Source organism: Notothenia rossii, assembly GCF_949606895.1.
Source record: "Notothenia rossii genome assembly, chromosome: 6".
Taxonomy (NCBI): domain Eukaryota; kingdom Metazoa; phylum Chordata; class Actinopteri; order Perciformes; family Nototheniidae; genus Notothenia; species Notothenia rossii.
Window position 1 is genome coordinate 37,873,316 of NC_136909.1, and position 25,121 is coordinate 37,898,436.

The 25,121-nt window shown below is 41.4% G+C and overlaps 1 protein-coding gene across 1 annotated transcript; it reads right to left on the reverse strand.

The window, feature by feature from the left end:
- Window positions 1-1,673: 1,673 nt before the first annotated feature.
- On the reverse strand, window positions 1,674-11,922 carry lox (lysyl oxidase). Its single transcript, XM_079689251.1, has 7 exons — window positions 11,113-11,922; window positions 7,774-7,882; window positions 7,119-7,250; window positions 6,882-7,038; window positions 6,309-6,404; window positions 5,767-5,882; window positions 1,674-3,425 (listed from the first exon to the last, which is right to left on the reverse strand). Exons 1-7 carry the CDS (start codon window positions 11,672-11,674, stop codon window positions 3,419-3,421), a joined length of 1,179 nt encoding a protein of 392 aa, XP_079545377.1. The 5' UTR covers window positions 11,675-11,922; the 3' UTR covers window positions 1,674-3,418.
- Between the last annotated feature and the right edge of the window lie 13,199 nt (window positions 11,923-25,121).

Genomic DNA, 25,121 nt, shown 5'->3' on the forward strand with positions numbered 1-25,121 from the left:
TTGAATACAATGCAAAAATACAATTTTTCACATTCTTGATAGATTAATCAAGAAGGTTGGTTCCACTGTCATGTCTTTATGATGAATATCGAGCTACAGCCAGAAACTTAAAGAGGCCCTATTATGCTTTTTGGGGATTTCCCTTTGTTTTATAGAGCTTTTAGTGCATGTAAATGGTCTGCTAAGGATAACATCCCAAAGTTCCCTCCAGAGGGAGTTTCTCTCAGGGTGGCCCTGCTGAAACGCCTCCATTTGACTCCTTTGTTTACTTCCGTGACAAAGTGACATTAATACATGTGCTTGTATTGGCTAGTGCTCCAACATATTGTATGTGATAGGCAGGGGTGGGAAACCACCATTTGGTACGGCCCTCGAGGTAATTTATAAACGCACGCAAAAAAGAAAAAAATTCAAGAAATCTAGACCGCAAAATAATTAAACAAGCGAGTGCCTGTTTTTCCTGGCCAAGGTCAGGGTCCTTGAACACAACACGAGCCTAACGTGTCATCACGTGGTATATGTCTCGTCTGACAGGGGTGTAGTTCTAACGGAGAGCACCAGAACGCGGCTCCGGGCCGTGACTTCACAAATTGCAATACCCATAAGGAGACCTACACATGTCGCAGTTTTTGCGTGGCTGTGCCTTTAGTTGAAAGCCCAGTGGCGATCTGTTCATCTGTCATACTGATCATACAGTCAATAACTTTGTTGTTATTAGCATCTGGTTAGATAGCTATGCTAACGAATATAAGAAGCTTTTTCTCCAACCAGTGAGGTAAAGGCACATCTTGATATGATCATTATAGTTATAAAAAAATAAGAAAATAAAGTAAACAGGTAAAAAATACTATATGACACTAATTTTTTTAATTATTATTATGAAACAAGAATACAGTTTAAAAGGGTGTGATTTGTAAAAAATCAGCTTATAGTTCTGTTTCATATGGGTGTTGAGAGATGTATCCATAGATCTATTAATTTTACTCTCAAAGTGCACCAGATTGATGCTTTTAACTTCAACATTTAAAAAAAATCCACATGGATATGAAACTAAATACATTTGCACACATCTTGTGTCCATATCTTTCTGTTTGGGTGGTCATACCACGGTGCATGAATGCGCGGGTCATGGTCAAATATCTGGATTAAGAGGTTGCTTTTTCTTTGCACAGCATGAAAGAAAGGCGAAATGAATGGGCTGTGATTTTAGTTTTTTAAGCAAACGTTGAGTTCAATAATTTGTACGGCCCTCGAAGGATGTTGTAAAAATTGAAATGGCCCTTGAGAGGAAAAAGGTTCCCCACCGCTAAGGGGTGGGACATCTCTAAGCAGTAGAAACATTGGCATTATATTTCCTCTTCAAATATATGACTGCTTAGCCACGTGACACAGATTATCTTCAAACAAATATCTGAGTGCTATACTTGCACAATTTATCACTGGTGTGTCAAACTGTCTATCCAACATTTCCAGAAGTATAGGACAAACCTGGGACAGAGGAAACCTCCATATTTCTTCAGATTTGTAATGAAGCCTGTGGTTATGATGGCTGGTGTACTGCAAAACCTGAAGAACTCTTCCAAAATAACCATTGAATGTATATTTGAAATACATTGAGTAAGTAAGTAAGAGTAGTCCACTTCACAGAGCTCCACACTTTCAGAATCACAGTGTTCACATTCAAGCAAGCTTTATTATGTGATATCAAGCAGTAAAGCAGGTTTCAAGCAGGTTTGAGCTTGCTTATATACAGCTGTGCAGGTGTGTGTGGTTACAGGTTGTGTAGTACAATCAACGACAGTGAAAGGTATTCGTGTTTAAATCTGAATTCAAGTAGGGTTTAGACCAAATATGCCCCTCTGGTGAGTGTGATTGGTGAAGTCTAGAGCTACTCTACAGCAGTAATAATGAACAGATTAACATCAATCAGTGAAATAACAGGAAGTTCAGAACAGAAACTGATTTGGCCATTGTTGAATTTCTAAAATGTAAAACGTTGCATCAATAATAAATGTTGGTAAATTGTCAGATATATCACATTTTGTATAAAATAATTATAAGAAACAACAGGCAGACCATGCATGTAGGTCATCTCACAAAATGATTATTCTATGATCATGAGAAAATGGTTGAGTGTGGATCAAATCAGAAAATATGACCAACTGGTTTCTAAAGGTCGTCTATTCAGCTCTTTAATGAAAAGGATGACGTTCTCAAGAAAACCAACTTGTTCTGTCAACTTCACAAACAACTGTCCTCACGAAGACTGTATAATACATAGGTTAAAACTTTTCTAACTAAAAGATAGATTTTTACCCTGCACTCTCTAACCATGTGTTTTATCATGTTTTTCTAGTGGATAGAGAAAACATGAAATCCACCTTCAGAGCAAAATGTAAGGAACCATTGGAAAGTTGGACAGCTCCCTATAGACAAACTAGAGTAGCAGGATCCAGAGTCAACACTTGTTTGTGAGCAAGCATTTTTTTTAGATGTACATTAAAACACCCAATCAGGTGTGTTAGATCTTTTTTAAGAACATGTAATCAGACATGTTCTTATCAAAAGATCTAAATAAGTCATGAACCTATAGTTACACAATTAGTTCTCAGTTGTTGTTGTTGTGTCTTGATTTCTTAACAAATACATTGAATGTTATTGTGACCTTTTATAGAGGTACTATAATAATATTATGACCTGACACTTGATCAAAATACTGTGTTTTACTTGAAAATACTACAGTCAAATTAGTGAATGTTATGCAGATGATGCAACTAACTTTTCCTGTAAGGTGGCACAAGATTTCCCAATTCAAAAAAGCTACTAACTCTGAATTACACACCATGTATACAAAAATAAATAAAGCAAAGATATTCCTAACACATGGATAAGCAGTTCCTTTTGATATGCTTTGGCCCTTAAAACTTTTATTTGTGTAAGGCTGTTACAGGTATATAGTTTGCATGAATTGGTTTTGAAAAGAGATTTAATAATAACATTATTATTGCTGCAAAGATTTGTAATATAAAACAATTGAAAAAAAAAGTCTTGGTGTTAAGATGTTAAAGATAACTAAGTGATGTATTCAAAAGTAGCAACCCAGAAGCCTTAAAACGAAATACAGAGTAACAAATGAATCTAGTGCAGAATATTGTTGAATGCACCAGGATTGACATTCTTTGCACATTAAACATGAATTCATACCTATCAGTTCATTTTCATTCTGATCTAAAGGCTTAATGTTGACTCGGGTAACCTGCTGTAGTTGTTTTACGACAGTTCTAACAATCAGTTTTGCATTTATCTGATCACAATTTAATTATTTACATCACAAGTTAACTTGAAGCTTCATTCTTCTTTGGCATTCCCTTTTTTCTCCGTTTGTTTTGGTTTGCAAGCTCATGTTGCAGATTTGATCTCAGGAGCTGCAAGAAACAAAATAATACAAATCAACCACTGATAAAAAGTGTTCATCTTCAGATCCTAAAGTAAGAATATCCTTTATTAGTACCACAATGAGGAAGGTTGGAATGTTACCCTGTTTTGTCCTTTCAGTCATATTTAAGAAAGCACCATCAGTGGGATCTATCATAGACAAGGGCTATTGGTGGGGGTACATCTCTGGCGCTTCAACATTGCCGTATTATGTGTCAACCCAGTCTCATGGCATTTCGTGTTCACCAACACGAATTTTAATCTATTGATTCGTGTTCACTAACATGATTTTCCCCGTTTTTTCGTGTTGCACAACACGATTTTAAAAGCAATGTATTTCTATTGGTAGTCTCAGGGCATTACGTCTTATAGGAAGACCGGAAGCTGTTTGGTTCATAAAAGCATGTTCTTACTCAATATCAATCCACAGTTATTGCTTTTATTTTAAATCGTATAATTTCTGACTTTAGTTGCCGTCTGTGAGGAAAATAAATGGGGCTGAGAGCCTCAGGATACTGAAATCTGTATTTTTAAAATCTTTTTTTCCTTCTAATTTGTTATTCTTTTCAAAATAACACACACACACAGCTGTATCCCCTCTCATCGGGCTTAACTGAATAACCCCTTAGAACCGGCCCATTTGTTGTTAAATATGTATTTAAATGAATGAATCTTTCTCTTGTTAGTCAAGGAATTCAATGCATGATGGTTGGTCCTGCTTTTGTGTTCCGTTTTGGTGTAAAATGTAGCCTACATTTAAATAAAAATATAATTATAGTAATGTGGAAGCCTTTTAGAAATGAATTGCACATAATAATTCCCACGGAGCTGTGAGCACTTATCATGAATTAGATCAAATGTAAAAGTCAGCCGAATTAGTGTTGATACTGCAAGGAGACGTATTGTGTGAAGAAAAATTGAAGATGTTGTTTAATTGTTGATATATTTATGATCCACGTCAAGTATTGAGTTTCGGCTGCATTTCTTCCAGTTTTTCTAAAGGGCTTCTCATCGGGGCTCTATAAATAAAGAACTACGGCAGATCTGTAATATGTAATGCAGCCGAACCGTGTATTACAATGCCGTTATGTGATGACTTTCAAAGAGAAAAGCAAGAACACTCGGAATTAAGTATTATTTTAAAATGTTTTTCCCATTTAATATCATATAAACACCAAATCCCAACATGCCTTGCGGCTAAAACATCCAATCAGCGAGCTTAAACCATAGCTGAGGATCTTGGGTAATCGCTCGAAATGCCTACGTCTGTTTCCGGTTATTTTTATTTTGAAATTCAGTTCCTGACGGACGCCAAAAAAGCCAGAGATTATGGAATCAAACAAATAAATAAAAACAAGGATAATTGTGTGTTATTGGTGCGTAAATAACAGTGTGTTATTTTGAAAAGAATAACAAATTAGAAGGAAAAAAAGATTTAAAAAATACAGATTTCAGTATTCTGAGGCTGTGAGCCCCATTTATTTTCCTCAAAGACGGCAACAATAGTCCGAAATTATACGATTTAAAATAAAAGCAATAATTGTGGCTTGATATTGAGTAAGAACATGTTTTTATGAACCACACAGCTTCCGGTCTTCCTATAACACGTAATGCTGTGAGACTACCAATAAAAATACATTGCTTTTAAAATCGTGCTGTGCAACACGAAAAAAAGTGGAAAATCGTGTTGGTGAACACGAATCAATAGATTAAAAATTAACTTGTTTTTATAAATGTTAACACTGTCGAACTTTTTCTACCCTCTGACAGTGAGAGTTTTTTAAAATTGTCGACATGAGCTTTAGTATGCAGTCTGACCGACTGCGTTTTGGTAGCAGGGGCCATCTATCCAAAAGACACTACAGAATTATTTAAAAAATGCCCTCATGCAAGATTTGGGGCCCTTGTGATATGTCATCCTGTCATTAACCAACAGAGGATGGATGTGGTACTGTACAATCATTTCATAGGCACAGTGTAGTTGTAAATAAGAGAAACAAAGGTATAATAGTTTGAACAGGACGTAGGAAAAGGGCAGGGGTTACATAAGGTGAATGCTGTAGGTGTCTCAATCACAGATTGAAAAGGTGGTCCCCCCCTCCCTTTCAGCTTTTGGAAAGAGCAACACAAATTTGAAAAACCCTCTTTAAAAATATTTACAGTTGATAACCCTAAAGAATGCTTTAGACTGAAAATGTTAAATTCAGGAATATTGTCCAAGAATCTACTCAATATAAAGAGTTATCAGTTAAATTATCCGATATGTGAAGAAAATAAATGTTGTTATCAACCAGCTAGAACTGTGAAGAAGAAGAAGAAGGTGTGTTTTACGATGTCACGGTGCACCCGGACACGTGAGCGGCGGTGCCGGTGTACTGGACCTCACACCGGGCTACGTTGTTGTTGAAGTTGGACTCTGGGACCTGCTGCCGGGGGTTCACTGTCACCTGCCAGCACAACACAACATCAGTCAAGAGACAAAACATCAATGCGTGCGTTAGTCCCTCACTACCTACTGTAAGGACTTCCTGTTCGTGGCACTCAGCTCCATGCATATTGGTCATACTGAGGACAGTTATATTTAAATATATATAACTAAATATATAACTATATATTTAAATATATATTTAAACACCTCCCAAATATATTATTCAATATATAAAAGACTAAGTCATTTCTTCAAACAGCTGGTCACTGTATTTCTATTAAACTTTGAAAAATACTGCATTCGTTTAAGACTATGTTCCAATGCGCATTTATCCATACCATACTGGAATCCATTGTGCACTTAAGTATTTAAAGAAAAACACAAGGAGAATATAACATAACTTAATGACAATGCCCCCCAATACACTGTCAGTAGAATCACAGACCTTAAGGATGTATTTTCCAGGAGAGACGTCAGTGATGTCGATCCACTGACAGTCAATGTCAGCATTGTAGGTGTCATAACAACCTGGACTCAAACCCTTAAAACACACACACATAGACATACAAGCACATTACAATTAATGGCGCCAATTGATAACAAAAAAAATATAATATTCTATGATGAATCATGATTAATTCCTAGTTCAAATACTAGTATATACTTGTATTTTAGGGGGAGATAATATACATGTGTTGTTGTATTAAAGAAATACATGACAAACTGGTAAAATAAATCTGAGTTTTTTTAAATGTATTATAACATGTTTTTTGAATTATTAGCCTGAAGTTGACAATCTTCTGACAAACCTAAAGCATTGAAAAAGCCGCTGTCACAGAGAGGCACTGTGACGCTGTGTGTGGGTGTGTGTGGATGTACCTGTGTGTGTGTGTGTGTGTGTGTGTGTGTGTGTGTGTGTGTGTGTGTGTGTGTGTGTGTGTGTGTGTGTGTGTGTGTGTGTGTGTGTGTGTGTGTGTGTGTGTGTGTGTGTGTGTGTGTGTGTGTGGAGGGGGGGTACCTGGGTGTGTGAGGTGCAGGCGAAGCGGCGGTAGTACCCCGGGTCACAGGAAGTGTCCTCCAGACAGAAGCTGGCCTTGTGGCCCTCAGCTACCTGACTCTGAGTCTGAGCGTCCAGCAGCTCGTACAGACTGAACTCATCCATGCTGTGGAAGTGACTAACAACAACACATGAAGGACCAAAAGTTATATTCCAGTTCATTAATTCTCATATCAAGCTGCTAACACCAACACCTACTTATGACAGCTGTGCCACTCCCAGGAATATCGGGGTTTACTGGGCAGAAAGTCAGCTGTTCCCTGGTTCTTCACCCTCTGAGGAAACCTCAACAGAACCCTGGTGTCATAATCACTGGCAGAACTGGAAGAGCTGGAGGAGGAGAGGAGAGAGGAAAGAGGAGGGGATATAGAGGAGACGAGGAATTGAAATAGAAGATGAATGAGGAAAGGAGAGAAGGGAGAGACGACAAGGAGAGGACAAATGAATATTTACTCTTATAACATGGAACCAGGTTTAAATCAATTGGGAATTGAATGTAACCAGGTGTTACAAGTTAAATAAAGGAAACGTTCAAACATGAAGATGATTAAGAATCGGTCCTCTGTGCTTGGGAAACATTTTAGCTTTTAGGATATAGGGAAAGAAGCGCACTGGGTTTTACTTTTATTATGTCACAACATGTTTAAATCCAAAAAGGTCCAACTTTATAACGCACCCGCCTCTTAAGTCTTAAAGCATATAATAAAAGTCTGCAGGGCACCAGTGTGTTTCATATCAGTCTGATAACTGATTTGAACAGCCTTTCACTTTCACTGCAAACTATTTATTCTATTGTTCTATTTGCCTTGGTGAGATTTGGGCAGTCATACAGACCGGGCATGTGTTATCTTACGAGGCGAGGCAGTTCTCCTCTGCAGCGCAGCGGAGGTTGTACATCGGCATTCTTTGGATGTAGGTGCCGATCTGGATGTAGTACGGGTCAGGAACCAGATCAGGGAGACCTACGGAAAGCAACACAGGACTCAATAAGATTACAGGAGCTCTGATCTCTGATGAAAACAGTCCTAAGGAAAGCATTTATGGGATGTAGAGAATCCGTCTTTAAGATATTGAACCGCAAAATACTCCCGTAAGAATCGCCAGAGCTGCTTTGTTAGTCGCTTTTGATGAAGGTAAATTAAATGTAATGGGTTGATTTCAAACATAATGTTTTTTTTATTGAGAAGACATAAAGTCACAAAAATGTTTTCGCCAAGCAGTAGAGGAATGCAACCAAGCCCATTTGATCAAGTATTTTATTCAGATTTGAGGTACTTTAGAGTATATGGTTCTACTCCACTACATCTCAGAGGTAAATGTTGTACTTACTGCACTTCCTATATCTGACATCTTTAATTCATTTTAGGATTTCAGTTTTCTATCATGTTCCCATCCAGTGGAACTCATCTATCCCCAGATGTTTTTTTTTAAATGTTTGTGATAAACTGAAGGACTAAGTGTTCCTTAATGCAACCTCGCAAAGCAGAAAACACGGCTAAATGGTTAGCTTTTTAGAGAAACTCAAACGACAGCAACAAAGCTACACATATACGATGATGATGAACACTAATGCAGTTGAAAAACAAAAACATCATATATATAAAAAAGGCAAGGACAATTTCACTGAAAAACTAAATAGTTTACGTTAATTCCTAAAGTACATTTAGCTGATATGGACTGCAGGACTTTTACTTGTACCAGAGAATTTTCAGTGTTAAATTATAGACAAGTTTACGCGCCAAAACACGGGTAGCGCCATGACACTACACAAATGCACTTCATTTCCGCCGGAAGTCTTTTGCACAGCGTCTGTCGGTGTAAACCGATGTAAACAGTCAGACGGGCACTGGTGTAAACACAGCGATTTCGATGCTAACAGTGATGCTAGCTTGGGAACACGATTCTACTTCTTTGACTGGAGATGGCGTTACTCTCCCCCACCCGAATTCAGTGCAAAACTGGGAGGATAACATGACGACGTGGCCCAGCATAAAACCAAAAATAAACTGCCTTATTTAGGTCATGCCCACAGGAGCCAACAGTTGTCTGTTGTTTACATAATGCACAATTTACATGATCTCTTTATGCTGTGCAATATATCATATGTGCCTGTACTGTTTGAGTGAAAATAAAGTTTGATGTAATTTAATTTCATTATTGCACTGTTATTGCATTATTGCATTTCATATGTTCCTTAGAGTGCTACAATTTCTTTTAACACAGTTCATCATTCATATTAAGCTCATACTGTACATAAATAACACTGAATTAATTAATTGTTGAGAGGAAACTAAAGAAATGGCTTCAACAAGAAAGATCACATGTTTAATCCTAACAGGTATTACAAATTAAAATATAAAAGCAGCCCACACAATTACATCACTATGAAAATATTCATATATAATATTAAAAAATACAATGCATGCAGTATTTGTTGTGTTTATCTGTATTTAATGAACAACATGGCTGGGTGCTGGTTTGTGGTCGTAGCACTCTCTATCTAACCACTCGTTCAGGTGCTTTCTCGAGTGATTGCAACCAACTACCGCACACGTAGTTCCCGAACCACTTTTCTTCATGTTGTAATTGTTATATCCTCTTTGTCTCTGCGATATCAGTGCTTTGTCGGCACAACGGAGCTAGCTAGCAAAACAAACCCAGTCCGCCAAAACGGAAGTGCATTGCATCGAAGGGAGGAGTTCAGGATGTAGAGCGGAAACGGCTCAATAACTTGTGTATAGTTCTACTGAAATGAAGCATCTCATTACATCCTCTCTCACTGCTGACAATTGATCTTCAGTTGCTGCTGTTGCATCCATTTAAAGTGATAATAAGGCCATGAGTCAAACCCTAGGTAGGCCAGGAGTTATTATTCTCTCAGAATTCCCTGTGGCTGCAACATTTACACCATTCAGCCGTTAATGGAAACAACCGATAAACGCTGATTATGTAAGCTAGGGATCTCATTTAGCATGTTTCACCTATGGCCGTCATTTCCTAAAGTGCAATATGTCTGTCTACACAAAATTGTAGTAAAGTCATCGTAATAACGTTGCAGTGCAGTCAATTATCTTAGAACGGTGGTCTCCTGATTAATTCTCCTTCTCATCTTCCTTATCCCCATGACATTTTTCATTGAAGTTAAGGAAAACATTTCAGGAAAAGATATAGGACTTGATTTCTTTTTACTATTCAACTATGTTAGGAAATGACATCACATGCTAAGGGACGTGGATCCTGGTTTTATACTCAGCTCAGTTCTCACTATGAGACCAAGGACGTGAAGTCCTGAAACAGATTACAGTGCACTGTGGGAGCAAAAGACGCATCACAAAATGACATTGCTTAAATCGCAAGAGTTTTCCAAATACATAGACCAATCATCAAAACACATTAAAAGATATCCTGAATTTAATGACAGACGTAAAAACTGACACATCTGCATGATTTTATTTGAGGGGTTTAGCTACGGAAGTCATAAAAAGCCAATAAAGCGGGCATTTTATGAGCTTTAATGGAGGATAAACTATAAAATAAACACATACAAATATAGGCTCTTCAGTCTCCAATAACCAGCAGGTAGGAGAGGTCTCAGATATTGTACTTGAGTAAAAGTAGAAGTAGTACTCTGTTACAAGTAAATGTCCTGCATTCAAAATGTTACTCAAGGAAAATTACAATAGTCTTTTCAGCAAAATGTCCTTAATGTAGAGTACTCAATATGCAAATTGTTCCTCATTATCATATATATGTTATTTTGTATACTGCAGGGTAGATTGTGAATTTATTCCAGGTAATTCAAGTCTTGTGTTGATTATATTTCGCATCATTAATCCAAATCTGTAAAGTAGCCTAACTAAAGGTATTAAATGAATGCAGTGGAGTAGTACTTAGGCCTCTGATTTGTAGAAAGACAAAGTAGCAAAAAGTTAAAATGCTCAAGTAAAGTAAGAGTAGCCTACCTCAAAATTGTACTTAAGTAGACAGTACTTGAGTAAATCCACTCAATTACTTTACACCAGGGTGCATAGTAGGCTAATAACCATTAGAGAAAATACCATTCTTTCAGGATATTTCTAACTTAATGTACAAATTCAAAACTTTTAATAAATTAAACGTTTTTTTTGTGAGTTTATTATTATCATCTGTTTATTATTATGTCTTTTTTGGTCACAAAATGTTTGACTCATACCATTCTGATGGTCGCTGGTTCCGTACCCGTGCCGGGGCTGAGCCCTGGCTCTGGGTCTGTAGTAGGAGTTGTAGTAGTTGTAGTTGGCGTAATAGTTAGAATTCTTGTAGGGGTTGTATGGATCATCTCCGACCATCATGTCCTCCCGTCGGACCGGGGCAGAGTCTCCGTCGCTGCCAGTCGCCTGCTGCTGAGGCCGCGGGTGCTGGCGCATCATCGCGCGGACCTGGGCAGTGTCGCTGGTGACGGGGACGCGCGGGGAGCCCCCGGCCGCGGCGGGGACACGCGGGGAGCCCCCGGAGGCGGTGTCGTTAGGGCTGCTGAGGACCACTACAGGGTCACTGCGCCGGGGGGACCCGGTGTGCCTCCTGCCGGACGGCCGGTACTGAGAGCCGCCGCTCAGGATGCTGAAAACCTGGCCGTTATGTTGCCATGTCAACCCCAGCCGGAGCGCATTATCACCACCTGCAGCCTCCTGAGCGCAAGCCCCGTCCAGAAAACTACTAAGGAAACATACATGTGTAAAAGACAGCAGCAAGGCATCAGAGGAAAGTTCCTTCATTGTTAAAAATAAATCAAAATGTTTTAAATAAAGAAAGAAACTCTTTGCTTCTTCCCCCCCCACACAAGCAGCCGGATCTGAAGAGTTTCTCTTAAGTGTTGCAGCTCAGCAGCTTCTGCTGAGGAGGGGAGGAAGGGAAGGAGAGAAGGAGAGAGGGAGGGAGGCAGGGTTTTGTAAGCAGGGTTTTGTAAGTAGGGTTTTGTAAGCAGGTTTTGGATGTGGCCTTTGAATCATTCCTTCAATGACCTTAAACATTTTATTCAGGAACCACCCCTCTGAGAGTGGAGATCTCCAATGAGTTGCCATTTTGGGCTGTCATCTGAGTTCATATAAACTGCGTATGACTTTTCAAAGTGCACACAATAGACACAAAAGCACAGATGCTTAAAAACAGAAAATGTTCAATGGAATCTAATGTAAAAGTGTGTTTTAAGATATAGGAGCTTAATACTAAAGATTCTATTTGGTCTTTTATCTCCCGGGAATTACTTGACTGACGCGCTATTCTGTGTTGATACCAGTGGCGGGCCGTGCATTTCACACCTAGGCCTTCAGTGATGTCCTACACAGTCCTACCTGAATTATTCCACCTCTTAATACCATCATTATGACGCCATGGCTCTAGAAACTATACATTTAGACAGAAACGCAGTATAACCGGGCGTTGCATCACCTTAACATAGTCAAGTACAACAGAGTTATATTAATATTTCCGAAGCATTTATAATCAATATATCCGCATTTACAATTAAGAGTGTTAAACTACCAGCTTTAAGACCGCTTGGATACGGTCAAAACTTAAAAATAAAAGGGGCTTTTAAGGCATTAGTCTACAAAGTTTTATTAAGTCCACCAAACCAAGTTTGTTCACTAAACAGCGCATTGTCGCACCCAAAGCAGTTTCATTTAAGAAACGTGACGATAAAGACACAAACTATTCACTGAAAATAAAAGAAAACAAACAAATAATTTGCATTTGTTCATGAGGATATATTTGCGACAGTGGTGAAAGTGTATTCCTAGCACTGAATGCCCACTTTGATAAAGGTTAAACCAAAACAATTCAACAAGTCTCCTTGAGTACTTTTACTGCACAGCTGAGCCAGTGCGCCACACACATCTCTATATCTCTTGCAGAAACATCAAACATTTATTTTTTATATATTTGTCATTTTAATTACATATATATTAATTCGTTAATATTGATTTAATATTAACGACATAAAATGACAAAAATATATTAAAATAAAATAAAAAATAAAATGCTTTGTACTCACCAAAACAACTGATTATTTGAATACAAAATCCATCCTCCTTTCTTTCCTCAAGAAGACTTCAATGACTCTGTTGTACAGTTTATCTGTGCGTTTCAGTTCCACCAATAAGTCATTTTCTATAGACATGAAGGCTAATGATGAAAGCCTAGTCTGTCCAGTAGAATTTCTGGCATAAGTTTTAATTCGCTTTAAGGCCGAGAATGACCGCTCGACAGAAGCAGTGGACACAGGGATAGTCACTGCCACACATGCCAATGTGTAAAGCTGCCCCATGCTCTCACTCAGATTTTTCTGCTTAAGGAAATCAAGGAGATCAATGGGACTTTTCCCTTCAAAATCAGTCATGGCATACATTACAGTCAGTTCTGTTTTTAGCCGGGACAGATCGAACAGTGTTCCGTGACTCTGTGTTAATTTGGCTAAGGCTGTATGCGGGAATTTTTTCCGGTAGGTCTGAAAGTGCTGGGGGTCCAGGAGGGAGAGAAACATTAATTTTTCGTGGTCTTGAAACCTACTCCGTATCTGGCAAAGAATGTTGTCCAGAATATTGCTGTGGAGTTGTTGGTAGTATGCGCGAAGGTCTCCTTGTGCTGTACGTGGGCCTCTGCGTGCGCTCGGACCACTTGAGATGCGCGCTGTGTCCTCGTAGATCTGACGAAACTGGCACCTCTCTCGCTCAATTGTGTCACAAAACTCGTTCACCCTTGTCAGACAGAATTGTACATCCAATGTTTGTTTCTGTAGTATTCCAAAGAGCACATCTGAATGCTTAAAAATCCCATTGAATGTTTCAAGCAAAAAACAAAACTCAAAATCATCCAGACGTGCATTAAATCCATCAGCGCTAAGCATAGTATCCCCATCATACTCCTCATGATGTTCCAGTATGTGGTCAAACACCTCCTTTAGGGAAACTCTCTTCTCAAAGACTGCATTGACCAATCTCGATGTATATTGCCACCGCGTTGGTGCAACATTAGGAAGACGACGCTTGCAAATGTCATCCAGCAGTTGCGTGCGCTTAGGGGATCTGGAGAAAAATGCTGCAAGGCCATTGAGGCTGGCAAAAAAGGCCTTGCATTCTTTAAGCTTTGAGGCCCCTTGAGTCAGTACTAAATTTAGTCGATGTGCATAGCAGTGAATGAATAAGGCCATAGGTGCCCTCTCCTTAACTTTAGCCTGCACCCCGTTTAGTCCAGATGCCATGACCGCTGCGCCATCATAACACTGTGCCACAACTTTATCCAGACTACATTCATATTCCTCCATGAAACGGAAAATAAGAGCGGCAATGTCATCAGCTCGCTTGCCGCTTGTAACATCTTCAAATCTGACAAACCGCTCCTTGACACCTGTGTCCGTCACATAACGCAGGACAAGTGCCAGTTGTGCTACATTACCCACGTCTGTCGTTTCGTCCACCATAACAGCGACAAAGGGTGCTTTTTTAATCTCCATTTTGATCTCTTCTCCCATCACTTCAGCAATAGCATAAATCAGGTCGTTTTGTATTTTGCCTGACGTCCCAGTAAACACTTTGTTTGTGGACAGGTGGTAATGCAAGTCTGTGTTGTTCTCAGCAAGCAAAGAAAGAAGCTCCACGTAGTTTCCTCTGTTTCTGGACTCGGCGCTTTCATCGTGTCCCCTAAATGAAAGTTCCTGTTTACCCAAAAACAGGACACAATCAATCAGTCTTTTCAATATTTCCCTATTTTTGTTCACCCTTTCGTTGTGGAGCTCCGTTTCCCGGCGCACTTGTTCGTTGAGCTGTAGATCCACTCGGGTGTCCCCAAAGGTTTTCAAAAGCACCATTGCTTGTAAGTGCCCAGCCGTGCTTTGGTGTCTCGTTGCTGCCTTGGTTAGACAACTCAAGTTTGCAAATCCAGTGTGGCTCCAAACACCAAATTGATCAGTTGCAAATAGCAGGCATTCCCAGCAGTACAATTTGCAGTGCCTCTCGGAGGCTGTGAGCCAGGGGTACCGCTCGTAGTTAGTGATTTGAAAGTGGAGGACAAACCCTTTCCCCCGCTGTGATAGGCTCGCTAGCGTCGGGGTTGGCCGTTCTCTTCTCACGATGTCTAGCTTTTCTTGAAAAGTTCGTCTTGAAAATGGCGTTGTAATTATATCTGCGACCAAATCGATCTCTTCTCCTCCTTCAGCCATTGTGGGTTGAAAAAAAACAGCTTGTAGAAATCTACACAAATTAGCTCGTTCAAATTCAAGTTCAGTTTGCTAGCTCTACATAGCTCTGCCTCTCAATAGTGCGTATCCAATCAAAAGACGTGCACGTGCTAACGTCATCGTACGCCTGCTAGCTGGCCCGTTGTCGCCAACTCAAAATCTGATTGGTTAACGCCACAGTTTTGTTTCCGTTCACTTTAATCTACAGGCGCCCGCACTGTTGATTCTGAAGGCCTAAGGGCAGATTTCTTGGACCCTGGCAACACGTTATGGCTGAAATATGATTGGATAAAAGCTCTAACATAAAGGCCAACCCTCCAAATCTCGTTCTGAGGCTGGAAGCAGCGCAACCAAGAGGAAAGCTATGAAATGAAGAGAATAGACTACAGGGAATAATTTAATACATATTTGTGGAAAAAATATATCAACATTTAATTTATATTCTGATGATGTTTAGGCCAGCAGAGAAGGCCTTGCTGGCCCTGACGGCCCACCACTGGTTGATAGGATATAGTTTGTGTTGTTGTTTTAATAATGAATCGGTAGGCTTGTTATCAGATGCGGCAATAATACAAATCCATTTATTGTATTGTTGTTATAGGGTTAGTTGTTGGTTGTTGGGTTGTTGCTAATTGGTTTAACTTCTGTACAATGCTTTTGTGTTTTTCCCCTTGGATTCTGAGAGACAAATGATTTTTTCGGAGTTTAGGATTGCCGAAGACACTACTCTACCCATAATCCTCAGCTATCGTTTGGGACGACGCCAGTCAGCTTTGCTCGACAAACCCCGTGATTAGTCCTCAAGCTCTGTGATTGGTTGACCTCCAACTGTGAAAAAAACGTTTCGTAAAAGATAAAATCATACTTTATTCAGCAGTGCTTGCTTTACTCTTTGAAAGTCTTCACATAAATGCATTGTAATAAATGGTTCGGCTGCATTACATATTACACATCTGTCGTAGTTCTTTATTTATCCAAAGAGATTGGGCCTCAGAACAGAGTCCTGCACGGGTCTGATTTTCAAGACCCGCTCCCGCCCCGCACCCGCGACGTGCAATACCGAACCCGCCCCGCTACCCGCACATATTGCCAATTAGTTCCGCAACCCGACCCGTCGCCACAGGATCCGCAACCCTACCCGAACCCGCATATATATGAGCAGTGAAAACGTGCAATTATTAATACACGCAGTTGCATATTTGTCTAAAAAATGTTCTGCATCTAGGATGGACTTCCTCAAGAGCGAAATCCAACGTTGGATTTCGCTCTTGAGGAAGTGTTATTGAAAATGCTGTATTCTCCGCTGGAGAGCTTCACCTCAGCCATTTCGAATGTGACGCGCTCAGAAGCAGATTGATGCGCTGCAGAGGTTATGATTATGCGCGGTCCCGCGGGGGAGAGGTCTGAGGATTTAAACATTAAACTAAATTATTATTATTTTAATATATTTATTATGCAACACCCGTGACCCGACCCGCATCATCTTTGTTTTACCCAGAACCGAACCCGGAAAAAAGCGTTTGAAAAAATACCACCCGCGAATCACCTTTCCACGGGTACCCGACCCGATGCAGGACTCTGCCTCAATATAGACCGGAAACTATTCTTTTACCGTTCTGTTTTAATTTCACAATAAAGTTAGTAGTAATATTTTGTTTTGATATTATAATTTTTTATTAACTAGACCGCTTGGTCGTGTTAAGGTTTTTTCCATCGCTTTTGTGTTACAAATATCAAAACAATATATATGTGGATAACAAAATATATCCGTCGTAAACTAAACCGGAAACAGCGGTATAATGTATTGTGTTAACACTGTAAGCGTGACCGCACTATCTAGTGGTTAAAGCACATTATTACACGTTTAGAGTAATTGCAATGCAGGTAGATTGTGTTGCTTTTGAATGACTGTTTTTAAATGCCTTTTTCTTTATGTCTTTCATTTCTGTAAAGCACTTTGAATTGCCTTGTGTTGAAAGGTGCTATATAAATAAACTTGCCTTGCCTTGCCTAAGCTCTGCTGCATGTTTTGTTGAATGTGTTATATTTGATGAAAATATTTAAATATTAAGAGTACACACAAAATAGGGGGAAAGTAGAAGGTCATTGATAGAAATATAGAATAGAAAATATCAAGAAGATACTGTAAATGATCTCTAGAATAAAACAGTTTAGTGCCGGATGTCGAAAGATATTAAAAGGAGCATGTGCAAAACAGACGAACAAACTAATGAACCTTTATTAAAACATTAAATAATACTTTAGGTTAACACGTGTTTCGAAGCAATCTCGACATGAAAGTAAGCGTCCCTCAGGTCGATGGTTCTAAACCAATCGCCTGGCTGCCCCAGTCCCAGTAACTGTTTTATAGTTAACATCCGGAAATGTTTGCGTGCAATGTGGAGATTCAGGCTGAAGTCGAATAGTCCATTTAGCTTAGGAACCTTCCTAACGGAGTGAAATGACCCGGAAGTCCCTCAGTGGCAGCCATGATAAGTGCCGTTCGAATTCTCTAGATGGTAGGAAAGGAGGTTTCAAACTTCCTTTATAACCTCCTTTAGCTTAGGAACCACTGGACCTCCCTTACCAAAAGGAGAGGAGAAAATGCTGCCCCACAATGCTTTGCAGCGGCAGCATTTGCCGTCACACAACAGTCGGCCGTTCAAGGAAACAAACGATTATGACGGACAAATTATATCATGAAAGTTACGGTGCTTATTAAGCATTTTAAAAACGTAGCCTATGTGGTAACTTGCCAAAGTGCTTTGTTTTGAACGTCGCCTATTATAATCAAAAAGAGAAATATGTGAACGTTAGTTTTTACTGAAATTATCAAATAAAGTCAACATTTCACTGAGCTGTGTGGGGTTTGTTCAACTTTAAAAAAGATGTTTGAATGGTGATATACACAGTGATAGATGTTAAGGACTAACGTTTATAATAAATACATTTGTATTTATTTTAAGATCTTTTCATACAATCATACGTATTGGGATAATTTGTATTAATGTGGACCGGAGGGAGAGGGTGACGAGCATAAGTTTCACTTTCCTTTTTTATTTCAATTCCAACTTTGGTCATGAAGAATATGTTTCTCTGTTGTCCACGTTCATAAAGCATAAAACAACAGCACCAGAGCATGGTGTAGAGTCTCTAGGTGAGTTTACAGTAGTCCCTCGTTCTTATTAAACATCCATGTAGTCTGTTGTATAGAAAACTGTAGTTTCCCCACAGAAGCAGACGCACAAAATGACGTCCGCTGGCGCAGCATAAACACGTCGGATAGCGAAAGTGCATTCGGATTCTCTGAAGTACCGCAGTCTCTCCTCCTAAATCCTTTTGAATTCTCCTATCCACTATCCCTTAACCCCATCACGTTTCACTCAGAGGTCAAGGGATAGGAGATAGGGTTAGAACTTAGGTGCTGATTTTTGGACTATTCGACTGCAGCCTGAGTTATTCACTCCAGTTTTGCAGCATCCCTCCTCCGTTCACAGGCGTAAGAGAGGCAAAGCTATCATCCCGAGGGAGTTTTTTTCTCAGCAGAGGTTCAGGCCTTGGTGCAAAAACAGGCAGGGGCATTATTCCCCGTACTTCCTGGTTCCCAAAAAGTCAGACGAATTCAGGCCCATTCTGTATCTTCGCAGTCTGAGGTTGCGGTCGGATAGTTTAAAAATCAGCTCCTAAATTCTAAGCACCGTCGCAGCGTGAGAAAAAAACCAACGAGAAAAAGACGAGTAAAGTGACGCTTGCACACTTTTGGCTGTCTGGGGAGGCCGAGTTCCCCCACCTCGCCAAAAAGGCTCTAAAAGTGTTCATTCCCTTCACCTCCACCTACCTGTGTGAGTGCGGGTTTTCCGCATTGACTCGAGGCTGCAGCCAGAGGAGGATCTGAGACGCAGACTCATTGTTCCCACTAAAGTAAGGGTGAGTGTAATAAAGAGGCAAAGTTGACTTTCAGTGTGTTGCCTGGAGCATACAGATGTAGCGATTCATTTCAGACAGTTTGAAACGCGAGGGCCTTGATTGGTACGTGATCTGCCCTCGCTCAAGGGAAAACCTCCAGCTTGACTTGAGACCGCCCCTATTTAGGGGCAATGGATGTCCACTTGCGGGAGACGACAGACAGTGGTGCGGTTAGCCAAAGTGACAATGGATGTCCACTTGCGGGAGACGACAGACAGTGGTGCGGTTAGCCAAAGTGACAGACCTAATGTTAGACCAATTTACAGGCAATGGACGTCCACTCTCGGGAGAGAGACCTCCAGCATGTGTCCCTGACATGGAGACTCTGTTTATTTCACTCATCCAGGACAGAGACCGGGGAAATCTCCTCTCTGTGGCCCCTCCAAGACCCCCAAAGGACGGACCACAGACCTCCAGCATGTGTCCCTGACATGGGCACCTCCATAACCTTGCACACCGTGAGTCCCCGGACTCCCGGACTTAAGCACTCCCCCACGGACTAAACCCAGATGTTCACACCCTACAGAACTCCATGCCCCTGGTTAACCTAAAGGGGGTGGATTTTGCGGTGCTTTACCGTCCGCACATCGGTATCCATATTCGGCCTTATTCACGGCACCACCACCCCTTCTGTGGAGGATATTCTCATGCTCCTGGTAACCCTTTAAATAGTCTGATACTGTCAGGGCTCATCACCGCACTTTACAAGCCATAAATAATGTTTAAATGGTCGGGGAAAGTGTTTTTAAACGTCTGGAAGAGAGTTGTAGCCTGTCATTTTGCAGGATATCATTTAACATGTAACCTCTCCTGGAAATGCACAGAATATGTCCATTTCCAGGAGAGATTCCATGTTAAATTATATCCTGCAAAATGACAGGCTATAAGCCAGGAACAAGTGTTTGAAAGGCGGGGAAAAGTTGTTTAAAATAGTCGGAAAAGTGTTTTTAAACGTCTGGAAGAGAGTTGTTGCCTGTCATTTTGCAGGATATAATTTAACATGGAACCTCTCCTGGAAATGCGCAGAGTATGTCCATTTCCAGGAGAGGTTCCATGTTAAATTATATCCTGCAAAATGACAGGCTATAAGCCAGGAACAAGTGTTTGAAAGGCGGGGAAAAGTTGTTTAAAATAGTCGGAAAAGTGTTTTTAAACGTCTGGAAGAGAGTTGTTGCCTGTCATTTTGCAGGATATAATTTAACATGGAACCTCTCCTGGAAATGCGCAGAGTATGTCCATTTCCAGGAGAGGTTCCATGTTAAATTATATCCTGCAAAATGACAGGCTATAAGCCAGGAACAAGTGTTTGAAAGGCGGGGAAAAGTTGTTTAAAATAGTCGGAAAAGTGTTTTTAAACGTCTGGAAGAGAGTTGTTGCCTGTCATTTTGCAGGATATAATTTAACATGGAACCTCTCCTGGAAATGCGCAGAGTATGTCCATTTCCAGGAGAGGTTCCATGTTAAATTATATCCTGCAAAATGACAGGCTATAAGCCAGGAACAAGTGTTTGAAAGGCGGGGAAAAGTTGTTTAAAATAGTCGGAAAAGTGTTTTTAAACGTCTGGAAGAGAGTTGTTGCCTGTCATTTTGCAGGATATAATTTAACATGGAACCTCTCCTGGAAATGCGCAGAGTATGTCCATTTCCAGGAGAGGTTCCATGTTAAATTATATCCTGCAAAATGACAGGCTATAAGCCAGGAACAAGTGTTTGAAAGGCGGGGAAAAGTTGTTTAAAATAGTCGGAAAAGTGTTTTTAAACGTCTGGAAGAGAGTTGTTGCCTGTCATTTTGCAGGATATAATTTAACATGGAACCTCTCCTGGAAATGCGCAGAGTATGTCCATTTCCAGGAGAGGTTCCATGTTAAATTATATCCTGCAAAATGACAGGCTATAAGCCAGGAACAAGTGTTTGAAAGGCGGGGAAAAGTTGTTTAAAATAGTCGGAAAAGTGTTTTTAAACGTCTGGAAGAGAGTTGTTGCCTGTCATTTTGCAGGATATAATTTAACATGGAACCTCTCCTGGAAATGCGCAGAGTATGTCCATTTCCAGGAGAGGTTCCATGTTAAATTATATCCTGCAAAATGACAGGCTATAAGCCAGGAACAAGTGTTTGAAAGGCGGGGAAAAGTTGTTTAAAATAGTCTGATACCTCCAGGGCGCATCACCGCATTTTACAAGCCAGGGAAGGTGTCGGAATCCTGGGTAAACATTGTTTAAATAGTCTGACACCTGGCACTGTATTTGCCCCTGGGAGAGGTTCCATGTTAAATTATATCCTGCAAAATGACAGGCTATAAGCCAGGAACAAGTGTTTGAAAGGCGGGGAAAAGTTGTTTAAAATAGTCTGATACCTCCAGGGCGCATCACCGCATTTTACAAGCCAGGGAAGGTGTCGGAATCCTGGGTAAACATTGTTTAAATAGTCTGACACCTGGCACTGTATTTGCCCCTGGGAGAGGTTCCATGTTAAATTATATCCTGCAAAATGACAGGCTATAAGCCAGGAACAAGTGTTTGAAAGGCGGGGAAAAGTTGTTTAAAATAGTCTGATACCTCCAGGGCGCATCACCGCATTTTACAAGCCAGGGAAGGTGTCGGAATCCTGGGTAAACATTGTTTAAATAGTCTGACACCTGGCACTGTATTTGCCCCTGGGAGAGGTTCCATGTTAAATTATATCCTGCAAAATGACAGGCTATAAGCCAGGAACAAGTGTTTGAAAGGCGGGGAAAAGTTGTTTAAAATAGTCTGATACCTCCAGGGCGCATCACCGCATTTTACAAGCCAGGGAAGGTGTCGGAATCCTGGGTAAACATTGTTTAAATAGTCTGACACCTGGCACTGTATTTGCCCCTGGGAAACTTCAAGGTTATATTCATGTTTTATTATTTATTTAATAATCACATGATTTTTACAAAAACAGTATACACAGTATACATATATACAATAATAATAATAATAATAATATAACAATATACATAATAAAAACATGAAAAGTGGTGAAAATGAGAAAATGTATCCGAAAATAGTGCCTCCTAATGCGGGCATGTGGACAGTAGCCACAGACTCACAGGCACACACACACATGCAGAGATCCAGGGGGCGGAGCACATGGCTTTTTTTACCCAGAAATAAGTCTATGAGAGGCGGGGAGACTCAGAGGACAGGCTGCGTCACCTCACTTTGTAACCCAGGAAAAGAGCAGGAATTCTGGCTGCGTGAGTGTTAAAAGTGCATTCATCTGTGTTAATCCGACAGCCGCAGAGGTGCTGACGCAAAGCAGGCGGAACAAATTGATTATTTGAACCAGGAATAAATGTTTGCAAGGCAGGGAAAGTGTTCCTGCAGCCCCTCCATAACGGTAATAATGATTAGAAATGATTTCCAGGGCAGAAAGCGTTTTTTAAATGTGGAAAAAAATATGTTAAACTGTTTAAAAAGCACAAAGTGATTTGAGTGCAGTTCTCATGTGTCCCCACAGGAGGGCGCGTCGTCCCAGGGAGCACAGTGCATGGTGACAAGGTACGATTTATACCCTAAAATAGCATGCTAAGTGTGGGTGGATTAGTTTCAAAGCATGCACACTCTGCTCGTGTCAGACTTCCATCAAATAGACCGGGGAAAACACCTCTCATTAGCCCCTCACAGACCACCAAAGGACGGACTAAGCAGCTCCAGCACGGCTCCCTCACATGGAGCTCAGGTTATTTCATACCTCCAGGAGAGGGACCGGGAAAACCACCTCTCTGTAGCCCCTGACAGAGCCCCAAAGGACGGACTAAGGACCTCCGGCAACAGTGGCACTTCCATAACCTCGTGCACCGTGAGACCCCGGGCCCCCGGACTTAAGCACTCCCCCACGGACTAAACCCAGATGTTCACACCCTGCAGAATCTCATGCCCCTGGTCACCTTTAAGGGGGGGTGGATTTTGCGGTGCTTTACCGTCCGAACACAAGCATCAATATTCGTCCTCCTTCACAGCAGCAGCAGCAGCAGCAGCAGCAGCAGCAGCAGCAGCAGCAGCAGCAGCAGCAGCACCTGCCCTGCTGCACTTCCATAACCTCGTGCACCGTGAGACCCCGGGTCCCCGGACTTAAGCACTCCCCCACGGACTAAACCCAGATGTTCACACCCTGCAGAATCTCATGCCCCTGGTCACCTTTAAGGGGGGGTGGATTTTGCGGTGCTTTACCGTCCGAACACAAGCATCAATATTCGTCCTCCTTCACAGCAGCAGCAGCAGCAGCAGCAGCAGCAGCAGCACCTGCCCTGCTGGAGGTTCACACTTTAACTTATTTGTATTCGTTTTTTTTTGTTCCCCTCCTCTGCCTTACACATCCTCCCACGCTCGAGCACTCCTCACTCGGACTAAACCCCTCCATGCACACCGCCAGAACCAGAACCTCACGCCCCTGGTGACCTTAAAGGTGTTTGTCTTTGTTTGTTTTTGTACTCCACATAGACAGGCAGGTGTTCAGCACCACGGACAGAGCGGGCCCGCTGCTGCTGCTGCTGGAAGGTGGAACACTTTGAGTCTTTTTATTTTCTCTTTTCTCCCTGCTCCTGCACACACCTTTTGTTACCCTCCTCTGCATTACACATCCTCCCACGCTCGAGCACTCCTCACTCGGACTAAACCCAGATGTTCACACCCTACAGAACTTCATGCCCCTGGTTACCCTAAAGGGGTGGATTTTGCGGTGCTTTACCGTCCGCACATCGGCATACATATTCGGCCTTATTCATGACACTACCACCCCTTCTTTGGAGGATATTGCAGGATATAATTTAACATGGAACCTCTCCTGGAAATGCACAGAGTATGTCCATTTCCAGGAGAGGTTACATGTTAAATTATATCCTGCAAAATGACAGGCACTGTATTTGCCCCTGGGAACCTTCAAGGTTATACTAATGTTTTTTTTATTTTTTTTATTTAATTATCACACCACTTTTACAAAAACAGTATACAAAATAAACATAATAACAACATGATTAACAGGGGCCTGGGGGCCATATTAGCCGTCTAACTTGTACAGTGCACCGGGGAAAAAAGGTTGAGTCCACGGCCCCTTTCCCCTCATCAGGAGTACCAATCGGTCCTGAAGAAGAGGTATCGCTGCTCTCCGCCCCTGAATCCTCTTCGGAGGTAGCTGACGGTGGTAGACCTCCTTCTGATGATGATGCTGCTGCAGCTGCTGCCGCCGCCCTGAACATGGAGCGGATCTTCAATGCCTCCTTTATTCCAGGCGTATTCGCGTAGAACCGGTCTGCAGTGCTTACGTCGTGGCACATAAACCTAGCCAGAATCGACCTGCTTTCTGGATCTTGGTGATGCTTGATATTGTCAGCCAGGGCAGTGCGCAAGATGGTGAAGGTGACGGCTGTTTCTAGCCCAGCATCAGCCCAAGCCCTCTTCAAGTGAGCGTTCAGGTTCTTGGAAGCCTGCTTCCCCGATGTGAAAAGGAAGAATTCATTCTGAGGACCCGACAAGCCCTCTTTTATCCCCATCCACCGCATGACCCAGCTAAACTCCTTTATTGTAAGCACCAGCTGTGCTTCACCAAATGTCTTGGCAGTCTTGTGATCCTGCACGTGGATGATGTAGCCCTCAGCAGTGCCCCTTCTGTCCGCCTCAAAGACCTCCGTGTTGGTCATGTTTGCATACACACCCGGACGGTGGCCATACAGGAGGCTCCAATGGAGGGTTAGATAGCCATATAGCAGGTACTGGGTGATTGAGGTCGGATTGCTAGCCATCAGGTCAAGGAGATCAGGGATGCGCTTCTCAGCGGCCGCCATGGCGGCGAGAAGCTCCGCCTGGCTCGGCAGACGATCCAGCTTGTCCCTCTTCACCTTAAACTGGTGGAGAGTGACAGACTTTTTCAAATCGTTAATGTTGGCTTTCACCTCTCTGATGATGTTGGTCATATCAGACTGGGTGAGCCTGCACCCCCGGAGCTTTGATGCAGACAAGTACCTCAGGAAATGGTTCACAGTCTTCAGGAACAACAGCG

What these genes read in the sequence shown, in the direction of transcription:
- lox (XM_079689251.1), bottom strand. Translation starts at nt 11,674, where the DNA reads ATGAAGGAACTTTCCTCTGATGCCTTGCTGCTGTCTTTTACACATGTA. An exon ending in AACCAGCGACCATCAGAATG is followed by an intron (nt 7,883 to 11,112) that starts GTATGAGTCAAA and finishes TGCTTTCCGTAG; the next exon opens with GTCTCCCTGATCTGGTTCCT. An exon ending in CCTGCACCTCACACACCCAG is followed by an intron (nt 6,405 to 6,881) that starts GTACCCCCCCTC and finishes GTGTGTTTTAAG; the next exon opens with GGTTTGAGTCCAGGTTGTTA.